A 24,344-nucleotide genomic window follows, 5' to 3' on the forward strand; every position below is an offset into this window, starting at 1 on the left:
TGGGGGGAGGGAGGGGCGGGCTGACTGAGGTACTCCTGAATACACCACTGATTTGAAAATCAACACAGTAATCAATAATTAATCCTCTAAAAACCGAATATTATTGAGGGGTCCGCTACATTAACATTAATTAAGTTGGAAATTATTTTAAAATATTATTTTTAGGTCTGTTATTAATGGGCCCGTAGCTACGCCACTGGTAAAACATGAAATTATAAATTTTCAGTTTGCTGCCCTCTATGCTTCTAACTTTTTATGTAACCTTTTATATTATTTGCTGCAATCTCCAGTACTAAAGTATTCTTGGTTCAATAGACAGCTTTACTAGTTACACATGATATGATAGACTTGCTTTTTATTTCTGGTCTGGAAAATTTACCAGTAACAGGGGTGTCACATTTGTCAGGCATGGATCTACCTCTAAGACAGGAGAGGGGTGGGGTAACCCTCTTCTCATCATGGATTAGTACCAATCAAACTTAATAACTGACCAATAAAAACAGGGACAATATGCACTTGTCCCACAAACACACTTTACACTGTCGTTTTGTGGATCATCAACCAGTGACGGATCCAGGAATTCGAGATAGAGGAGGACAAGGGAGGGGATTAACAGATGGATGGTCTACACCACTTCAGCCCATAGTTGGGGCTGAATAGGAAAACATATGATAATGGCACATCTAGATGGCTGGAAATGGCATTATCAGACATAAAGTTGATCATAATTTTCAGTTTTTCTCCATTTTTATATAATATTTAAAAGTTTAGGGGGAAACAGGTCGGCTTGCCTCCCCCACCCCTAAATCCGCTACTGGTACCCTCTCCTTCTCATTCTCTACCATCACCTTCTCACTCACCCTTTTCCCTGGCAAAAGACACAGTAAACGAGATCAATCAGAGCATACAGAAGTAACTTTGAGAATGTTGCGCATAGTTTTATTGATTCTATATAAAATATAACAGTTTGCTTCATGTTCAACATTACCTATAGACTAGTATACTGCACAGTGCTTGTAAATATATATGTACAGTATACAATTAATAAGATAGAAAATTTACTTTGTTCATACATCTACATAATCTTCAAAAATGCCTTTTCATATCTTCAATTAACCTTCACTAGACAGGTAATAATCCTATCCCCACATTTAAAAAATATCTTTTTTTTTTAAAGTGTTTACCATTCCTTAGATATATGTAATCTTGTAGAAACTCAGTATTTTTTTATGGTTTATTTCAATTTGTGATTGACTATTAGAGAATTTAAAACATATTTCAACAGTTATTTCACGATTCAATTTCACAGTGAGATACCAACTGAAAGAAAAATGTAATGTTTTCATTAGTTGAACACTTTTAAAAAATTACATAAAGTAAATTTTCATACATTAATAAATAAAATTCATCAGGCTTTTTAAACTATTAAAAAAACCCTACAACAGATATGTATAATAATATTAATAACAACCATAATAATAGTGATAAACATTATGTAAAGACAAAACATTTTGTATCACCAAAAGGGTGTTCTACAAAGCATGTGGTTGCCAGTAATAGATTTTAATAAAATAAATTGATAAAAATTAATAAAATAATAATATATGGTATTAATTCTATGATGTCTACTCCATACAGTTGAGGGCAGTAGAGCACCTCTAGTGAATTCCAAATCTAATACACATTTTATAACATTTCAAGAATTGTATGTTAGGTTACAAATTAATTGCAATAGCTCATTGATACAAAACATTTTGTATCACCAAAAGGGTGTTCGTCTACAAAGCACGTGGTTGCCAGTAATAGATTTTAATAAAATAAATTGATAAAAATTAATAAAATAATAATATATGGTATCAATATTATGATGTCTACTCCATATAGTTGAGGGCAGTATAGCACCTCTAGTGAATTTCAAATCTAATACACATTTTATAACATTTAAAGAATTGTATGTTAGGTTACAAATTAATTGCAATAGCTCATTGAATATTCTGAAACACTAACACTTTCTATATAATGTTTTCTGATGTCTCTTTCATACATGTGGAGTACTGGTTAAATTCAGACTATCGTTACAATGAAAACAATTTAAAACGACTTGAAAGATTGAGACATAACAATTGCACAAACCCTCTGTAAATTATACACATGATCAACAACAGTATTATTATTATATTAATGAATTTATGAAAAATTATGTAAGGCCCTAAATTACACGTTGCTATGACTCATTCTCATGCAAATTATTGGCCATATTTAATCAAATGCTCCAATTTAATTTAATAAACATCATCAAAATGATGATCTAAAATTTATGTTTATACAATCGAACAACAGTTTATTTAGATTTCATTCAAACAAAACAGGTGGGAAAATTTCAGATGAATACACTACTGTGTCGCTGATTACTGGTCAAATAGTCTAGCACAAAGATATTCTTAACGTAGTTATGTCACGAACAAAGCGCTGTTGGGTTCGTCGCGCAAAACGGGTTGCCGTGAAAACTCACGCCCGTTGCACTTTCTGAAAGTTTTAAATAGCTACTCGACTCCATTCCGCAGTCTCCAAGTGGACTATTTGGTGCTGATATTGGCTCTAGTTCTGCCAGAGATTCCAAGTGGTGTACATCCGTTTTTACCCCTTTGATAAGCAGCGAATTGTGTCTCCGCATGTAAAGATGTTTTTGCGATTTTGAAGCCGTCGGCCACATTGGTTTTAAGTCCCGTCTTATTTCAGGTGGTGTTGGTGGAAGGGCTTTCGGCTTCACCTTCCTACATTCTTTTTTACAACTATTTGGTTTAAGATCCCGACGGCAATCGGGAATATTACTAGAGCAAGGCTCAGAACAGTGGCGTCGCTTTGGAGGTAGAATTCGACCCAATTTCAGATCTAGCATTCGCTGCATTTCAGTGAGCTTGGCATGTTCTTTACTGCGGAAATATCGTGAGATACAGTCAAGTGGAACATGAGTAGAAAAACTTTCTAAGGTATCACCAATGATACTTTCAACAGGAAACAAATCAGAGTTATGTCTGTCGTTTTCGCAATTTGCATTACAGTCAACTTCGCGTACAAATGTTTTCCCAGTATTTTCACTTTTCGGTCCAAAAGTGTCTAATTCATTTTCAAGGCAGACAGGATTGCAGAAACCATTTTCACCGCTGTTAAATTCCTTGAGACTACACACATTTGCCGAAGGGATGTACCCTAATCGGCCCTGACAGTCGTGAGCAAACCACCACTGTTTGCTATCTTTCTGTAATACAGTTAATATTTCTCCCTTTTGGAACGGTAACATTTGAAAGTCGTCCGACGTAAATGGTTGCAGTGATATAAAGTCTCTTTCATCAGCGTACAGTGGGATATAGTTGTGATTACATGCTGAATTTGTGATTGCTGTAAGAGGGGCTGAAACTTTGACTGGTGTTGTTCTGTTCAATGGTTCCTTTAGTTCAAGACCTAATAAACATAAAGCAAAAGATAATAATTTGTTTATTTTTAAATTCTATTTTATCAACAAAAAAAAGTAATGGCTTTAATCATCATTTAACATACACTACATTTTGTTGTTAAAGAAATACAGTAAGTCAATTTAGATTTCATAATAAAGTTTACATACTGGTAATTTGTACTTCAAAATCCATTGCCCAATGCAAATTTACCATAAACACTACAAATCACTGAACATTTTCAAAACATTTACCTGTTGCATCCAATGCTGTGTGTTTATAGCACTCTATCAGACCCCACAAGTCTCTTGCCTGGATATCTCTACCCTGATCTTGTCTGCTGTCACGCCGCACGTAGAACATGGACTCCAATGTGTCAATCAAATAATGATTGACATGACTGCCAGCACAGACAGAAATTACAAATTTACCTGGAAAAAAAATTATAAAATTTATTACACCCGAGACTATTAGACTAATAGTAATAATAATAATTTGATTTACATAGTGCAAATATCCACTTAAAAAAATATTTAAGGCTGTGTTCAATCTATGAAAAAATATTTGTGTGAATAGGACATTGCCAGACTCATCAGAACTTTTATTATTACATCATTCATATAATATCTTCATTAAACATAAATAATTATTTTATTATTGAATTCTGATCACTAATTAATACCAAAAAACCTAATTTTATTAACTTTTAAAACTAATTTATGTAGGCCCATATTAACGTCAGATTTCATCCAGAACAAGCCTTACCTCCTCTATTACAGCTCTGCCGAACAAGGAACAAGCCAGTTTGTGCATACGGATTCTTTAAAAGAAGATCTTCTGCAACGTTTCTTGCGATTAACCCGTGAAACCACTCCGGTACATCAAGTTTCTTCTTGAGAGGCTCTACCACCGCATTCTCTCCCGACGTACCACTCAATTTTTTACCACCTAGGATTTTTGTTCTGTAAAGACAAAAATAATTTAACCATGAAAACCATAAATATAGAATGTTTTTAAAAAATACCATTATACAATATGTTAACTCCATTATGAAGGTATATGCATTTTTTAGTTAATTTCCCATCATTACTAATGATGGTAAAAGGCATAAATCCTATTGGATCTAGCACAGAGCCAGTAGGAACCATGGTTAAGAGCTGGTAAAAGTAAAGGCTTTAATTTGATAGAATTCCTATAATTGGTTGCTGATTTCACTGACAGCTGCTGCATATCCACACAAGGTCCTCTTGGTTAGAGGTCAATGTAATTCGCAATAATAGATCCCATAATACATCGCAATCTAAGCCAACTGAACTATGCTGGAATGTTTTACAGCAGGATTCTCCGCAACCTCTACCACCCCAGGAGGCTCTTCCTTTGCCATTGCAAACTACTCCTTTTCATCCTTGAATAATCTACAGTACCCTGCCTGGGTTTTCTTCAACATCAAATGTTTATTTTATGAAGAGTAACAATTTAATTCAGAGAGAGTTGTCTCCATGGTGAATTGTCTGATTACTCCATAATAGCTTGCCCTCCATGTGACCCAAGAGGAGTCACCATAGCAACACTGATTAAGTCTAGCAAGAGTATTGTAACTTCACTTCCGCTGCTGTGTGGATTTAACTTACTGACTATAAACTACGATAACATTATTTTTTGCCTGAATGTTAATGACAATCTGCATTAGTTTTCTCATATATTATACACAAGTTCAGAAACCAAACCAATGGACTTTAAATGAGATACTATGAAGAAATTAACAAATATGCTGAAATGAAATGTGTCCTTTGGGAGTTCAACCATTATGGCTATGAAAGAAGCATAAGTTTCATCAGGCTTGCATTAGTGAAGAGCTTAAATACAAGGTGAATATGCATTATGAATTGAGGAGTTGTGAAAGCCAACAATGACGAGAATAGCCGATAACATAGTTTGCGGCGATATTTATGTAATTACTCTTTCAGATGATATGCAAATATATAATGGGAAAATTGGGTTTGAAAACACAGGAATATCTCAATGCAAATATGACCAAACAATATTAAATATGTTACTATATACATAAATGATTATTATATATTTTTAAAAATTATATGTTTACATACCAAAAATTATATGTATGAATTTTTAACATAAAAAATATTTAAATCAAAATGACAAGAAATCTTCCAGAATAACATTAAAAAATATGATACAGGTATTTATAATATAAGCCTATTTTAAAATACATATACAAGGATATAAATTAAAAATATACAAATTCTATATAAATATGTATTAATTTAGTGTTCAATTTGCTAAAAACCTTGTGGACAAATACACCAAATAATTCAACTGGCTGGTTTGATTATGCACAGTTCATTTGCTTTGGTATTCATTGTTAATTGCTAATTAAACTCAGGAAGTTTCCAATTAATCTTCCATTGGCCTTGATATGCTATTCATCTTATTTCAGTTATTAATTTATACACAACTTGCTGGTATTGTACATTTCAACTTTGTTGACCTACTGTAGCCACATACTTATTTTGCACTAATACCTCCTCTAAAAACCAGTATTATTTTCTTCTACCAGTTGGTTTCAGTTTTTTTTAATGCCTTTCTTAAAAAAACAAAAAAAAACAGTATTAATTTATGGTTAATATTTATGTAGCCTACAGTTATTTTCTTTGCTAACCAACATATAAGAGTGCATATAATAAGCCAACAGTACATTTCCATTAATCAATTAATCAAATTTGTCCATATTCAATCTTTGAATGGAGAAACAATTCTGCTGGTGATAAAATCATCTATAAATTTATATAATATAATGGATACAGTTGAATACCAATGTAAATGGTTACAACATGTGATGTTCATAGTGTACACAGATTCTGTTTCAATACATTCTTTCTTACATATTTGAAAATATTAATAATATAATTATTAATTTGAACAACTAAATTCTGACTAAAGTTTACATATTTCGCCAACCGGTCAACTCAATCTTCATGCTTGCCTACAGTCATAAATTCTCATTAGGTTTCCTTCAGTTATGCATGGAAAAAACTTTACACGACACTTAACTGAGGATTCTGGGATACACCATATCCCCACGACAAATCAGTTGGTTAATTGGATGAACTGCACTGCTTATTAGAATAAGAGAAATTACTACTCCAGCTGGAGTACACAGAATTAATGTATATAGGACTGATAGAAATACTGCTAAGTTAATCTATATACAGTATTATAACAAGTTTGAAGTTGCATAAAATAATGCACAAAAAATATTATTATTTCTACCATTGTTATTTTTATGGTTGTTTTGTGTAAAAATAATTTGATAAATTGAATTTTCTGTATTGATATAATTACAAATTTAAATTAGTAATATATAATACAGTACTACATACATAGATATATATCCAATTTTGCCATTATCAACCAAGATAACAATATGTTAAAAAATACCATTATATTACAAAAGCTGAGATTTACAGAATTAATGGCGGCTGTGGTTCATGAATAGAATTCACAATAAGAAAATTTTATAAAAGGCCTCTGTCTTGGGGATAGATTAAAAAGCTTGTGCGGATTTGGAGGACAAAACGTTTTGGTATCAATAATACTTTGGTAAACTGAAGGAAGAATAGGAAGTCAAGGCCCTTCCCCACTTACTTATGAAATGTAAATTTACATGAAAATAAAATGCAAAATCAGTTTCAATATTTGCCGATTAATACATATTAACCATTACAATCTGCTATTCATGAAGTGGTCTGTAGATAACATCATAGGATTATTCCTACAGCAGTATAATTATGTTATTGTATAAAAATCTATGTAGGCCTATATTTTCCATGTCACAAACAAACATGACATTTTAATCATGAAACACATTAAGCTATACCATATCAATTTGTTTAAAAAAAATTAATACAATGTTTGAATGGATGTTATTTATGTATATTGGATTATTGTATTATTTTATAATGACACAAATAAGGAACTACTCCTAAGTATAATTTTTACATTTGAAAACATATTCTCATTGCATATGGTACTACTACTAGAACTTAAAAACTACAAATATTATTATATATACACAGTATTCATGAACAGCATATTAAATTCAATAATTAAATAAATTTTACAATTTAATTAAAAGTTTAAAATAAACATTCTACTACTGGTATAATATATTATATTACAGTATACATTTATATCATTTTTTTAAAATCTTTTTTATTCAATTTTTTGTTTAAAAACAATTATTGTTGTTTAGCATTTGCCAAGTTCACAGACCCTGTTCATTTGCACTACATAAATCAAATTATAATTACAGTATTACATACTATTATATGAATATAACAAACAGATACACACAGAATATTTAATTTACAGAAAATATATTGGTACAATAACTATTATTCTGTTTGTGTACAACCTTGTTTTTATGAAATACTTATTATAATATAGTACTATCCTAATATGTTTGTAACAAATTTAATCTATTTTTACAATCTTGTTCTTTTTATGAAATTAAAAAAAATTATAATACATATAGTCTGTATAGTATCGTATAGAAATTTAAACAACTTATTGATTGTTTGGGACATCTTCAAGATGACCAAATAGAAGGAAAAAGGCAAGTTTCTTACTCTAGTTTTTCAAAACTGAAATTAAATTTAAAATACTGTATGGAAAAGAAAAACAACAGATATAAAAGATATTAAGTAAAAACAATTGTTTAAATGACTGAACTTGCTGATAAAGTCTTACATCCACTGAACATCATAGAAGTGTAGGTCCTAAAAATAAAAGATCAAACCAGCAGGAGATGTAAGATGAAAATATAGTAACATAAAGTTTATTAAACTTTAAACTAATCTTATCTATATTAAATACTTACAAGTGATCCATAGTTCCCATAACAACAAACAGACTGATCACCCTGTTTTCTACAGCATAACATTTAAAAATTCCATGAAGTAATAGATGGGATAAGCAGTTGTATTTGATTCATTTTATATTTCTGCTCTGCTATCCAACAATATTTAACACTTGGATTGACTTGCTACTAACTGTGGCATTCACAGTTTCTCTAGCAATTTATTACCAGGATGGACCATTCCATTTTAGAGTAGGGAGATGGTGTCAATTCTGACAGCCAGCCATTTTGAGAGGAAGTGAAGGTCTTGTTTATTATCAGGTGCTGCTATCAAAATTAATAGCTTCCTGGTCCAGTTGAGATACTAATCACATGACTTCATGGTCCAGTAGATTGCGCTGTTCGTTTGTGACATACAGTACAAGCAGAGGGCTGAGCAACAGTACAGGAGGCATTTTTAGAGGATATTTAATCCTGACAAGCCAGTGAGGTGTACAAAAATGTAGATGTAATTCTAACAAGAACTAATAAACTACCTTCCGGAATGGTATTGATAGCGAAAATATATTATATTGAGAAACATGAAATAATACTGTACATCTGATAATGTTTTAGTTGTATTTGGATAAATGATCATCAAAATGGTAATTATTATAATAGATAATCATTTCTATATCACAAAATAAATTACCTATGCACTGTAGAGAAAAAAGTCTACATAAAGAAAGTACAGTAGACCCCATATGAGAACATTAAAATCTATATTTTTATCATTAAAGTACTGTAAACATTAAAAAGGTTTAATTAAATTATGATATGATGTGAACACAAGCTAATTAAATATAAAATGAAATAAATATTAACAAAAAATAAGAAAATAATACAGCCTATAGATTAGATTTGACAAAAACATTCTTAATAATTTATAAACTAATTATAATTATTATTTCTTTATAATTTATAAATAATAATGGTTTACTATCAGTTATCCCAGTAATGATTCTAAAGTAAATCATATTTTGTTAAAACTCATGAAGCAGGCAGTCAATAAATAAACATTTAATGAATTCTGTTAAAATATCAGTTTTTTTTTTATTGGAAAAATTAGATTGGAACTAATGGCAGTAATCCGTTTTTAATGCAGATTAAAAGGATTCAAACAAACTTATTATCTTACAAACTAAAGTATTTTAAGTAAAGGGATTTTCATGAATTGAACTGAGACCCCTGGATCTGGAAGTCAGCCACATCAGGCAATAAGTCACATCTCTGCTGATGCTGGGCTGCGAGTACCATATCTAGCACGTTGTTGTAGTCTGTTACCTTCTAGGCCTAAATGCAAATGTTTGTACAGTTTGATTGAACTTCCTCTCAAAATTATATCAATATTTGTTGTGGCAAAGTCTCAAGGCCTATCCAACTTGCCCAGGTCAGTGTAACTGATATAAAGTATAGACAAATTTTAACATTTTCTATTCAACTCAACTGCGGTACTGACGTATAATAAAACCTTGAAAATACAGTCAATTGAGGAAACCCCACACAGTTATCTCATTCTCCATTTTTGTACACTATTATAGAGAATCCAGAGATTTTTTTTTATGCATATGGTAGTATTTATTGCCCTTTCTCCACCCCTTTTTTTAAATTACAAAAGCCATAATACACACATTGCCATATCCAAGCCTTGACCACCAGGAACTAGCAAACATGGATAGGCCTACTGGTACAGATTGCTTCAGATGAATGTTGGAATTTTGCAATATTTTTGTGATTTAGCTGGTAAATGTAAAATATGCAACCTCCTTTTGCAAAAAAAAAAAAAAAAAAAAAAATGATGCAGGATGGACAATTTGATAATTATTTTGCCTGTTATAGCTACAGCAGAATAATTCCTTCATAATTAACGTGTTTTAGCACACTTAGTAAAACACTGCTAAAAACAGAAATAAATTTTTTATGGAAAGAAATACTTGTAATTATATCTCTTTATAAATACTTAAATCTCAGAAATCATCATTGTATTTTTGTATGCTATCTTAAATCTTGCTAAGTTTAGTGCAACAAAACTCATCATACTTTAGCTTTACAAAAACACACTAAAAAAAAAAAAACCAAAACGGAGCTCCAGGCAATTGCTCATCAAAAACCCACAATAACTCTTGTTCATACTGCATGAATGGTTTTTTCAGATGGAAACTCATAACAGAGCTTTTTCATAAAATAACACATTTTTTACTCTACATAAAAGTATCAATACATCTCAATAACGTACACTTTTTGTGAGCGGATTTTTATGAGCCACGGTCAAATTTTCCATGATGCAACTCTGCCCGCATCCATAGATTAAAAGCCAGATTTATATTATACTATACATAAACCTGTTGTTAGAGGTAATACAGTTGAATGCTTATCGATAACACAATACAATTTTGTTAAGACTATTATTCCCTGCTAAATGCAAGCCGAAAGAAAGATCAAACTAAATGCTTAGCACAATAGTGGAATACTACACATCAATGATTTCATACAATTTCACTGATTGTAAAGGTCAAAATTAGCCAAAACCGGAATTTCACTGGCTTCGATGCATTCAAGCGTAGCATCGATAGACCTTCATGCCCTCATAAAAATCCAGTTATTGTTTTCAATTTATCCTCTTAACCGTTAATATCAGTCAAAGCTTTCTGTAAAACGTGACTTCCGCGATTTCATTTTCCCCTCTGGACCGACTCATTCATAAATCCCTCGCTTTCATTTCTAAAAAGATCACATTAAAGAGGGGGAGAATCGGTAGATAAAAAACATACGTAATAAATCTAAAATTACAAAAACAATGGCCTTCCCCATCCTCTCTCTTTCTTCGAAATGTCAATATTTACAATTTAACTGAATCTTTTTAGATTGTTTTACAACCATCTTACTTTTGTTATTAGTATTTTATTATGTTTGTAGACGGAAGAAAGATAAAGTGTATATGGCAACTTGGCTGAAACAGAATAGGCTTTTGCAAACACTGCAATAAAATGTCTTCTCTGTACAGATATAACAATAATATTAAATCTGAAGTATTCCAAGCCAATCAGAACACAGCTCAGATGATTATCAAATCTTTAGATATATCCTCTTATTAATGAACAGCAAAGTACCAGTCTTCTGTATTTTTTAAACAATAATTTCAAATTAATAATAAGAAGTTATTTACATTAAACATTCAAAATTGTGTCCAGTGTTTTTCCTTTCTTCAAATGTTAAACTAATATTCGGGGCTATAGTGTACTAATCAAGTTCAAAACAATATGCTAGTACCTATCTATTTAAAGAAAATAAAACTTTTTTATTAAAAAATATACAAGCAACAATTCAAATAAATATTGAAAATTTGATTTTTGTAAGAGTGAAAACTGTAGAAATGATAATGAAAGGGGTAGAGGAATTAAACTGCCAATGGCTATAAGGAAATCTATCAGGATGAGAATGGGTACTAACTGCACAAACACTTTATAAATATTAGGAGATGCTATAAATTTTAGGCAAGCACTCAGTATACAAGAGTCTCAAATACTTCTGAACATTTAACAAAATTAGTTTAACACCTTTACTTTACATTAAATATTGTTATCTATATGTTTATTTAGACATATTTTACAAGTCACAAAATGTACACAGCAAAAAAAAAAAAAATGCCATAGCATGTGTCAAATCAAGTTGATATGTAGAGATTATAAAGAATATCTTTTATCAATAGGACTACTATATTGACAAAAACTGTTGTGTTTACAATACAAGCTAAGCTTTATTATTATTACTATAATGAAATCACAGATACCATATATACAATAATTAACTTAATTTGTTGTTATTAAATTAGTATACCAGAGTTCGGGGAAATTAAATATTAAAACATTTGTTATGTACACCTCTAAACAACTTAAGTAACTACAACCAAGTACAGTAAGTAAACAAACTTTCTGACTCGGCAAGTTTGCTGTTGGAAATATAGTGTAAATAAAGTATTATGGAAAAACAGAAGAATAAAACAGACACGATTTTCTGAAAATGGAAAAAGAAAGTATAAACACTTACCCAATATGTGGGTCCTTCATGATTCAGTAAAGTTGATGAGATAAATCCATTCAAGTATATTTGATCAAATTTACACAGTTCCAGCATCACCTCCTGCAAGGGTGTCCAATGTAACTCTGTACTCCTATCAGCAAGTAACTAAATAGGAGAGAGGAGAAGAATATATCCTCTTATTAATGAACAGCAAAGTACCAGTCTTCTGTATTTTTTAAACAATAATTTCAAATTAATAAGAAGTTATTTACATTAAACATTCAAAATTGTGTCCAGTGTTTTTCCTTTCTTCAAATGTTAAACTAATATTCGGGGCTATAGTGTAATAATCAAGTTCAAAACAATATGCTAGTACCTATCTATTTAAAGAAAATAAAACTTTTTTTATTAAAAAATATACAAGCAACAATTCAAATAAATATTAAAATTTTGATTTTTGTAAGAGTGAAAACTGTAGAAATGATAATGAAAGGGGTAGAGGAATTAAACTGCCAATGGCTATAAGGAAATCTATCAGGATGAGAATGGGTACTAACTGCACAAACACTTTATTAATATTAGGAGATGCTATACATTTTAGGCAAGCACTCAGTATACAAAAGTCTCAAATACTTCTGAACATTTAACAAAATTAGTTTAACACCTTTACTTTACATTAAATATTGTTATCTATATGTTTATTTAGACATATTTTACAAGTCACAAAATGTACACAGCAAAAAAAAAAAAAATGCCATAGCATGTGTCAAATCAAGTTGATATGTAGAGATTATAAAGAATATCTTTTATCAATAGGACTACTATATTGACAAAAACTGTTGTGTTTACAATACAAGCTAAGCTTTATTATTATTACTATAATGAAATCACAGATACCATATATACAATAATTAACTTAATTTGTTGTTATTAAATTAATATACCAGAGTTCGGGGAAATTAAATATTAAAACATTTGTTATGTACACCTCTAAACAACTTAAGTAACTACAACCTAGTACAGTAAGTAAACAAACTTTCTGACTCGGCAAGTTTGCTGTTGGAAATATAGTGTAAATAAAGTATTATGGAAAAACAGAAGAATAAAACAGACACGATTTTCTGAAAATGGAAAAAGAAAGTATAAACACTTACCCAATATGTGGGTCCTTCATGATTCAGTAAAGTTGATGAGATAAATCCATTCAAGTATATTTGATCAAATTTACACAGTTCCAGCATCACCTCCTGCAAGGGTGTCCAATGTAACTCTGTACTCCTATCAGCAAGTAACTAAATAGGAGAGAGGAGAAGAATTAGGCCTGCAGCCAATGAGAAGGGTGTTTGGTTTACCCTATTCAACAGTTGTACTGAAGCATAGCCAATTATTTCCTATGCACTAAGCATGAACACTAGGTATTTTACTTCAAGCGCTTAGCCTTTTGTTTGTTGGATGAATGGAGAGCTGAAATGGCTGCTGGGGATTTGATTGGGACCTGACGTTATGTGATGCATGCTCGCGTCACAATTGAGTATGTTTACCTAGGCATATATTGTGTCCACTGGAAAAAAATCCATCATGTTATGGCATCCCCGAATTTGGAAGTCGTCCCAACCAGCATTTAACTTGCTCTTTGGATCCTATTCACGCCACGATGCGAAGTAAACAACACGGTAAATAACAAAACGCCTTGTACGGACCGTCTGTCCCAAGAGGAATTTCCCCAAAGTCAAAATGAAAAGCAAGTTCCGATAAACTCAAAAAAGTTTAGTAATTTATTATTTGCAAAGGTCGATTCAAAACCCCTGGGTTGGAATATGAAACGTTAGCTAAAAATTAATCCAAATTCACTGTCGGCATTTTTATATCTATAAATACTGGAGTGTATGGAACAATCATCACTCAGAAATGAGCACCTGAAGCAAACAGGTGTATAAAATATAGCCTGCATTAATACAGGTGTAGAAACAATTAGTATGCAGATTAAATTTTATATTGAAATTCATTTTACCAAAAAAAAAAAATGGATGTTGAATTCTACATTTTAAACACTAAAACACAATAATTCAGTTTACTTTTTTAGTACTCTTGAAATGTTAAAAATTTTTGGTTATAGCCTTAAAGTATAAATATTTCTACCTGTTGTAAAATTACTTATTGTATGTTATTTGATATCTTCAAACACATTAAATGAAATTCCAATGATCAGTGAAGACATAGATCTAATCTTTTGTACAAGATGCTGTGTTAAGTACCACATAACCTCTTATTACTACTCTAGTGCACTATTAGAGGCCATTTGTTTAGTAATAGCAAAATAAAGGATCAAGAAATATGGATGTTTGATTTCATCAATCCATTTTTTTACTATGACAAATAAAAAAATTGCAATGTTTATTAACAGAATAATAATTAATGTTCATGCTCAGTGCATACAGTCTTTTTCTATTTTTATATATATTTCTATTTTTGTATTTTTATGGTAAGGAGAAGCCCTTGTATAGGTGTTCGTCACCTGTTGGCTTGTCTCCTTCACTTTTGTATCTATGCCTATGTGTGAAGTTTATTAAATAAAAATATAATTTAAATAAATAAAATATAGATAAAATATAAAATAAATATAGGCCTACAAAATTAAATAAAATTAAAATGCTTTACAAGGTATCATAAGAATTAAGCTGTTTTCACATCGGGCCCGAACCAAATTTTGGACAGCATTTCTGATGCACTGAACGCCAGGGTCCTTATTCTTATACACTGATCCAATTTTCTGATCCGGCTTTCCGATCAAAAAATTTGGATTCGGTGTGAATGCACTTATAAGGCAGTTTTTAAACATTATTACTGTATTATGTAAATGGCATTCAAATTTCATTAAATTATATTATGGAAATTCCAGAGAATATTTGTAGGAATATTTAATGAGCCCTTCATTTCGTTACTTTCAGAAATTAATTATATATCGAATGCTAATCTTTTTGTTGAAAAATTCTTGCATCAGTGAATATCGCGGCTAGCCATACACTGTCCTTTTTTCAGAACCATTAGGGCATGTGTCTAGAAATGAAAAATCACTCTTCCTGTGAAAAATCTCATCCGCAGTTCACTGGAATTTTCTTTGATGTTGTTTATATGAACATAAATAGTATAGATTACCGGTACTGATACTATAACAATCTTAGAATTACACATAAACTTACCCAAATGTATTTATAGTGCATAAAATAAATTAAGGAAAATGAATGAATGATTGATTGAATTAATGTATATATGAATGCATGAATGAATGCATGAATGTATAGATGAATGAATGAATACATGAATGTATATATGAATGAATGAATAAATGAATTAATTAATCCATGAAAGAAAGAATGAACGAATAAACGAATGAAAGAACAAAATGATTAATTAAATAAAGGATGGATGAATGAATACAAGAATGAATGAATGAAAGAATTAATGAATGGATGGATGGATGGATGGATGGATGGATGGATGAATGAATGAATGAATGGATGTAAAGATAAACAATTGTGGTCCAAACCATGTCAACTTAGGTAGCTAATTTAAACACAGAATTATATTAACAGATGGTATTCTTCTTGCACATCTTTAAAAACCATGACAACGATAAAAAGGAAACGCTGATTAAAACATCATTCTGAATTAATTTAAATTTCATGGGAATTAGGATAAGAGATGTATTAGTCCAGCAAACAATTGTTGGTTGCATTTGTTTTGCTATATTTTTTAAAAATTGGATATGATGTATTATTCCTTCATGTATGTTCTATGGTACTACTATCTTGTGCAAAAAAAGGCCACTGCCGTTACAATCCACTTCAGTTATTATCACATGATATAATGATTCATATACAGTAGGCTTACACAGTAGGCAATTTTTTTTTTATCTTATAGCAGAATGAACTTTAAATGGTTACTGACTCACAAATCCTATAGGTCTATACCACTATGAAAAAGATTCATATCTAGAGTAAATAACTTTATTAAACATTTTAGATGAACTCTTTTGATAGAACAGGAAAACCAAAAGTGATACTAAAACAGTTATGTACACCACCATAAATATAGGCCTAATGGTTCAACTCTTGGAGTAAATAAATATTTAAAGTACATATTTCTCAGAAAATAAATGGATTCCTATGATTAATTAGATTGATAAGATAAGTTGCCTCTTAATCATACATTTTTCTGGACAGTTTAAATGCTTAACAAAACTAATAAATTGTTCCGGTGAAGCTGTCTGCTAAAAATCCAGTGATATAGTTGCTTAATTCGTTACAATTATGCTTGGCCTAAAGTAAAGTAATTGATGTGGTATTTTTAGATATGTTTAATTAGATTACTTCTTCATCTTCTTGGAAATGTTCTGTCTGATCCAATGAATACTGTACTTATCAAGTCTGCGGTTATCCAGACAATTAAAAAATATGTGGGCCATCACATGATGAAGTGTGATGAATTATTCTGGGGCCTGTGAATTATGGACAAAAATCAATGTGAAGCATGGTTAAGAGGTATTAAGTTAATGGAAAAACAAAATGATTTAGGCCTTTTACCTGTGGTAAACGGAAAATAAGGAAATTTATCAAGTGAAATGAAAGGTGCTCAAAAAATTAAACTTCCATACTTGTGTGAGTACTTTATACATATTATATGACACTAGATGATGATAAAATAAAGTAATGACAACAACGATAATGATAATAATGATTATTATGACATTAATGATGTCCATATACATATTTAGCATGATAAAAGGCATTGGACATTGGACAAATTTTGATCAGTTTTAATTATTTCTATATATTATTATGAACTTACAGAGGAACATATATTCACAATAAAGAACTATAGGCCTATATATACATAAAATCACTCATTTGCAAGAGAGCTGAATTAAGAGCAAAATTATTAGAATTAAAATTACTATACAATTAGATAGCATCTAATTACAAAAAATATGCTAATTTCAGGTCGCTAAATTGTGATATTTTATGTGGAAAACAATAAATATAATTTAAAAATCCCCCAAAATACAGACATTTGAATAACATTTACAACTAGTTAACGCGCCATTCTTCAAACAAAATATCACAAGCCAGACCACATACTTTGATCACTGCGGCTTCCACTTTGAAGTCTTTCAATCATTTTTAATTTCCTTTTAAAAAGTGTGCAGAAATTAGACAATTTAATTAAAAATTACTTGATGTATTTTGATTAGTTTTTACACCTTTCACGTTTCTATTCTTTTGTACTTCCTCTTTGCATTAAATACATAATTGCCATTACAGAACACCTCACAATTATCAGTGCACACCTTTTGTCTATCAGCCTTGAAGGGAACCTCAGTGTAGGCACATCAAACACTGGCCACTTTAGAGGCGGGGTCAGCGTTAAGTCAGTCAACCATCCCTTAAATAATTGATACAATTCTCTTTTGTGTTTTTCTGTATTCCTTTGATCCTATTGTAAACTAATAGTAAATGATAACTGAGTAAAGATATGTAGTAAAAATTACCATGGTATTCTTCTTATTTGGGAGGTTTATTTATTAAATAGTTTCCTTAACATTTTAAAATTTCCTCCAATTGGTATTGGTTAACAATAAAATTGCTTTTTACCTAGTTTTATTTTGCTTGTTTTGAGTATGTTTTCTGTATAGTAGATATCTTTTTATATGTAAACTCAAAAAGTTTTAAACTTTTATACCAAACAAATAAATAAATAAAAATAATGTGTAACAAAATTATAAGTGGAAAGTTAATAATGCTTGTGTAATTTTGAGATGATATATCTTTTCTGCACAACATTACAATTTATGGTGTTTTCATTGAAAAAAATGTATATGGTGTTTTCATTAAAAAAAAAAATTAATTTCATTTAAACTGCTGATTGAATTCCAATTATTTTTAAATTAAAAAAAAAAATACTTTAGGAGATTCAATCTGGAAGTGATATTGGTAAAAATGTTTATTCTACTTACTTGTTTCTTTGTACTGATGAAGCCTAATAATAACCACAGCACATAGACTTTGTAAAACCATTAAAAGGGAATTTCAAGAAAACAATTAACAGCTTCAACCGATCATGTGATTCCAATTCTTATGATAGTTGTTCTTTCATTTTTGTCAGGAGTTTTGAAATAATAAAACAAGCACTATATAAGACCGACATATTATTATTATTATTATTATTATTATTAGGCTCCATCAGTACAAAGAAACAAGTAGAATAAAACAATTTTTATCAATATCCTCAGATTGTTTTCATTTATTCATTATTATAATTATTATTTCTAATGTTTTTATTACACTTTTTACATACATAAAATGTTGCCTCATTTAGGGCTTACTTACTTTTACTGTAGCTATTGTGAAATTTATATAATAGGCATGATGAAGCAACAAAGACAACAGTATTTACAAACAAATCACATCAATGAGCATACACAAAAACAAGTCTTCACTATTTGCAACTAGAAAAGATATTTATAAAAAAGGTGTTTTAATGTCTGGATACTTGGTACATGTGTTTGATGGAGGATGGGGGTTGTTATTGCTAAGTAAGATTATTACATTAAATAGCACATACATAGTATACAATAGTAGTGCCAGCTGAAGGATGGAGGACAGACCATGTCATAACCAGTCGAAACCAAATAAAGTAATACTGTATATAAATATTTTTTTTATATAAATCTACCCATTCCAAGAAAATTAAAAAATACTAAATAAGGAATATTAATAAATGATATTAAATAAAAAAATATTTATAAAGAATATTAATATAAAATAATAGACCAATAGAGAAGCACATTTTGGGAAAATTAAGGACAAGAAAAAAGAATTTAGATTAATTGTTCATTTGTTGATTTTTTTGACGAATTACTAGGAAAACTCATACACCACATTAAAAAAATATACCATCTGTATCAAGCCAAAAACACTTTGAATTTGTTATCGTATAAAAAAATTGAAAAATAGATTTATAAAATATTATCCTCACTAACACATATTACAGTAGATCCCCTATTAAGAAGACATCCCTATTAAGGGGACATCCCTATCAAGGAGACATCCCTACTTTCTTGGCCATGAATTGAGAGAAAGTTTATCTTTTAACACTATGGCCAATCCCAAATCAGGGGACACCCCTATTAAAGAGACACATATTTGGTCCCGAAAGTATCCCCTTAATAGGGGTTCTACTGTATATTGTTCTTATACTGTACCTTTTTCATATACCCTTAATGGTCAATTAAAATATTTTTGTAGATAAAAAAGCTGTATCATTGAATGTAAATAATTGTAGTAGCTGATTTGATCTTTTCAAAAGAGCCACAATATTTTCATTTATTTTTTTTTTTCGGGTTACCATATTCTATGAAAGACACTTAACTCATCATCAAGTCCTAATTATCCTGTAAAGTTCTTTGAATTTTTTTTTCTTTTTATTACAATCACAAGGTTCTAGATATCCTCATTATATATTGTCCTAATAATTTAGCCTTTTTTGTGGTTTAGTTTACTTAAGATGGTTTTTATTCTCACTCTTGGAGATATAAGGGAACTTAGAAAATGTAAAGGCAATAAGTAATTGTTGGATTAATGAAAAAAGAAAGTATCGGTGATTCACTGACCACAATGGTAGTGAGAACAAATGATGCTGAACCTCACAAATCACTGACAATATTGTGGCTAGCCCTTCTTCAAATACCCAGTTCCTGCTAATACTATTAATTTCAATAGAATTTTTTATATTTCTACAAACATCTTTCACGTTTAGCGAGTTTACTAGATCAACCGTACAATGTTAAAATTGTTTTATGACAAAAAAGATGGGGAAACAACCATAATCCATGAAGAGTACTAGCAATATTTTAGGCAATTATTATTGCCTTCCTTTCAAAGCTGTTGGAATGGATGCATCCTTTATTTATTAAGAAATTATTATTTTTACTACCTACACTACAGTATTAGGATTAGAAGCAAAGGTTAAAACCATAATTTATTTTTATGAAATCTAGCTAAACATTTAGAAAATATTTACCCCATTACTCAATGTACGGTTTGATTTCTTGATTCATTCAATATCTTAAAAAATATACTAGAATTCAATCAGGGGCGGATCCATAATTTTTCAAATTGGGGGGAGGGTGGGAGGATTTAGTATCAAAACGAGGAGCATGCGCCCCCATTCCTCCTACTGGATTCCCCTGTCAATTACAAAGAAAGAATATAAAAAGTACAAGGTTAGTTAACCAAAGTTATTTTTATGTGCCATAATCATAATTCTACACACAAATTGTTAAATACTCAGAATTGAATCTTCCAATTTCTGACCTATTTTGAAGATCCACAGTTCACAACCGCAATATCTGGCTTTTCATCAAACAATTAAAGCTGATTTGTCTATACACAATCAGAGGGGATTTATAAAAAAAAAACTTAGGAAAAGTTCAATATTATAATATATTGTCCTTATTAATTCTTCTTTCCTGTATTATTTATTTACAACTGAGAAAGTGATTTATCATTTGTAAACAATTTGAAACAGGAAATGAGTTAGTACACAGCTTGACACTGTTGGGAAAAAAAACCATAGTGAGAAAGGAATTAATTAATTGCTTCCTGTCCAGTAATCAAAGCCAATTTGCTTTATTAATTATAAACCATCAAAGTAACCAGGCTGTTGTCGAGTTTCATAGTTTGCATTGCACAATCTAAAATTCTTCCAAATTCAAGTATCGAAGACTTGAAATTAGTTAAATAAAAACAATTTTTATTTTACTTATGCTAAATTGTTTATCAAATTTACTGCCACGTAAATCTAGTATTGGAAGAATCCACTTCATTTCACAGGGTGGATGTAGATTCTGTACAAACAATAATTACATATGCTTAATTGAAAATAAATAAACTTGTTCCCCCTGCTGTATAATGTAATATCTAACAGGATGATCAGAGACAGTTTGGTGGAATGCTACTTACTAATTCCGTTAATTAGATGCTTCCTCTACCTTTCAAGGTTTTACCCAATTAGGTTTCAGGACAGGCACACCAACCAATAACAGATCCCCATATGCAACAGAGAGGTCACAGTATTTTTCAATTAATTATTTTCTTGTTTTCAACTTTCTTTAAACAGGATTTCTATGTAATGAGACTGGTTTTTTGATTGTGGTAGTGAGTCAGTGAGTGGTTATAATTTATAAACTGATCTACAGACGAATGCTGAAAGTCTAGATTAGTGTCATGACAAAAGAAATAGAATTGAAAAATCAATCTAATTAATTAATTAATTGGAAAAGCATCAATGATTGAATTAGGGGGAAATCATTATAGATCAGTGTAAGAGGGAAAATCACAGATCACAAGAGGAAATCATCAAAAATTGTAGAGTAAGAAAATCATTATGGATCCAAGGGAAAGAATCAGAATGGTTCACTCAAAAGAAGATGACATCTTTAAAATCAGAAGATGGGAAATCATGGTTCTCAGAAAGGGAAATCATCATGGATTAAGGGAAAAGGATATGGATCTAAGGAATGGAAATCATGGATCAGAGGAGAGGATCATTATGCATTAGAGGAAGGAAATATCATAATTATGTATTAGAAAAAGGGGAAATTTCATTAAATCAATGTTGATGATTACATGTCCCAATTCAACATGATTTATCTTTTCTTATCCATCCTCTTTTTTGATCAATAATAATATCCTCTCCCAAGAGTGGAATCAAGGGTGAAAATTAAAAAAAAAATACATTCAAATTTAAATCTGAGAGTACCATTTCCAGCCAAGAGATATCATAGCCATAACATTTTGTACCTCAGCTGACTGGTCTGATTTGGACACTGCATCTACAAAAATCACTTTATGGGGCCCCCTGTATTCCCAAATGCCTGAATCCACCACTATTTCTATCTGATCCATAATATCCCTTCTCCAATATGTGATTATTTTCCCACTCTCTTCTAATCCATAAGGACATCTTCCTCCCTCTTGTCTACCAAAATATATTTCATGGTTATTTTCCAGTAGGATTTGAATTTCAACAGAAACATATATTAAACTTTTCTTATATTTGATAAAAATTTAATAAACAATTATATAGTGCAATTTACCATGACTTCTTATAGCCATAGAGTACCATTGCTGAAGGTTTACATTACAGGATCTTCTTTCCATCCAAAACACCCAAAAAATGATATGTTTATGTCATTTAAAACAAATCATGATTAATTAATGGAATCTATAAAATCCAAAACGGAAGTCATTTCAATAAAATCAGTCGACCTTGAGGAGTAGCCAACATTTGGTGATTTACAGCGATAATCAGAGTATGAATGAATAAGTCCTAATTACACAACAGAAGGAGGCTTGTTACACCGAAATGCTGATTGAATGTTACAAACAATACGATTTGAATATTACGGTATAGACTGTAGTAAGCAGCTATACAATACTAGTGATGATATCAGGCGCCGGCCAACCTAGCCACAAATACATAAGGTTTGAGATTCACTGTCGAAGACTCAGTTACGAACACTCCAAACTTAACTCTTAAGTACAATCAAATCTACTCAAGCTAGACTTACCAGGAACAGGTATTGAGGTTGTCATCGAACACAACCACTTAAGGTCAGCTTGAGTGATTCGTCTCCAAAGTTTCTGTCAAAATGAAACTCTAGTGTTTCCGCTGCGGAGGTTTACTAATGAACCGTGCTGATGAGCTCAACTCCAATGTTCCGCAAATTCTTATCTCAGTTGTTTGCTTTCTTGGTGTTTACTCTGACTAACTGTACAAAGTTAGACAGATAAGAGACAAATATACATAGTGTTTTAAGCTGTAGATAGACGATCTTAAGCAAAACAAACTACAAAGTTCACGCCAACAGATAAGGATATCACTCTAAGTGAGTAAAATTCTCAAAGGAAGTCATGTTAAAATGGATGTTTACGGAATATTAAAATATGTTCAATGCTATCAAAGGTTAGCGCACTCATAGATAGGCCTGGTGTAAAATCAATATCATCATCCACTCATGCTGATTTTAACACATCCTTCCCTATCAAAAACAAGACATTATCTTATCCAGCAAATTTGTTTGGTCTATCGAATCACTGGATACAGTATGTAGGCCAATAGTCAAAAACCCCCTTTTTCCGTCATTACTTTAAACTTAAGCCACAACCGAGATGTTACTAACAACACTTTGCCATTGCTATATGTAATAATATAAGCAATGGGTATATGACAGCATTGATTTGATTTGAATTAAATTTATTTGGAAAATTGCTACAAAATAAGGATAAAAAAAAATCACAATTAACAATGTAATAAGAAATTACGTCACTGCTTTAATTGATGTGTACACATTTGGTAGAACCTTGTCGTAGGAACATCATGTAAATCAGGAAGGAGAAAGTTGAGTTGAGCCATTGACTGCTCATGGAAAAAAGATGACATTTTACAACAGGTTCGGTAGGTTCTAGTTATCCCTCACTAAATCTCTCTGAATCCCACGCTTCACCGCTTATTGTAGATGTGTACATAATAGGCAAGCACTGTATGTGTCACGGTAACTATAAAATTGTAGTCTACATTCATTTGCTTCCTCTTTTTCAATTAATATTCTAAAAAAATATCAATCATACCATCAGATTTTTTTTATGCTCCTCCACTTCCTTTCTAAAAAAGAACCCCTTCTATTAAAAGGCTTTTTTTAAGCCTTACATAAAGTGTTAATACATATTCACTCAATACGCCTATAAAAGGACATGTCAGTATAAAACATTCAGATCTAATAGAAATAACAGACAGCTTTTTTGACATTCTAGACTGACAATTATATTTCACAAAAATTCACTTGATTTTGTTCAAATACTTTAAAACAATTAAAAACAATGTCTACTAGTTTT

The 24,344-nt window shown here is 30.7% G+C and overlaps 1 protein-coding gene across 4 annotated transcripts; it reads right to left on the minus strand.

The window, feature by feature from the left end:
- Positions 1 to 913: 913 nt before the first annotated feature.
- On the minus strand, positions 914 to 23,155 carry LOC117108034. 4 transcript variants are annotated; one of them, XM_033249880.1, is made up of 5 exons: positions 23,021 to 23,155; positions 13,545 to 13,682; positions 4,218 to 4,414; positions 3,707 to 3,883; positions 914 to 3,462 (listed from the first exon to the last, which is right to left on the minus strand). In XM_033249880.1, exons 2-5 carry the CDS (start codon positions 13,562 to 13,564, stop codon positions 2,456 to 2,458), a joined length of 1,401 nt encoding a protein of 466 aa, XP_033105771.1. In that variant the 5' UTR covers positions 13,565 to 13,682; positions 23,021 to 23,155; the 3' UTR covers positions 914 to 2,455. The 4 variants fall into 4 exon arrangements, with proteins under 4 accessions (XP_033105771.1, XP_033105772.1, XP_033105769.1 ...); XM_033249881.1 differs by lacking the exon at positions 23,021 to 23,155 and having other exon boundaries at positions 13,545 to 14,053; XM_033249878.1 differs by lacking the exons at positions 13,545 to 13,682; positions 23,021 to 23,155 and adding an exon at positions 12,418 to 12,546.
- Between the last annotated feature and the right edge of the window lie 1,189 nt (positions 23,156 to 24,344).

The sequence above is a fragment of the Anneissia japonica genome, unplaced genomic scaffold (genome assembly GCF_011630105.1).
Source record: "Anneissia japonica isolate Jap-2015-1 unplaced genomic scaffold, ASM1163010v1 scaffold287960_len3192837_cov198, whole genome shotgun sequence".
Classification (NCBI taxonomy): Eukaryota; Metazoa; Echinodermata; class Crinoidea; order Comatulida; family Comatulidae; genus Anneissia; species Anneissia japonica.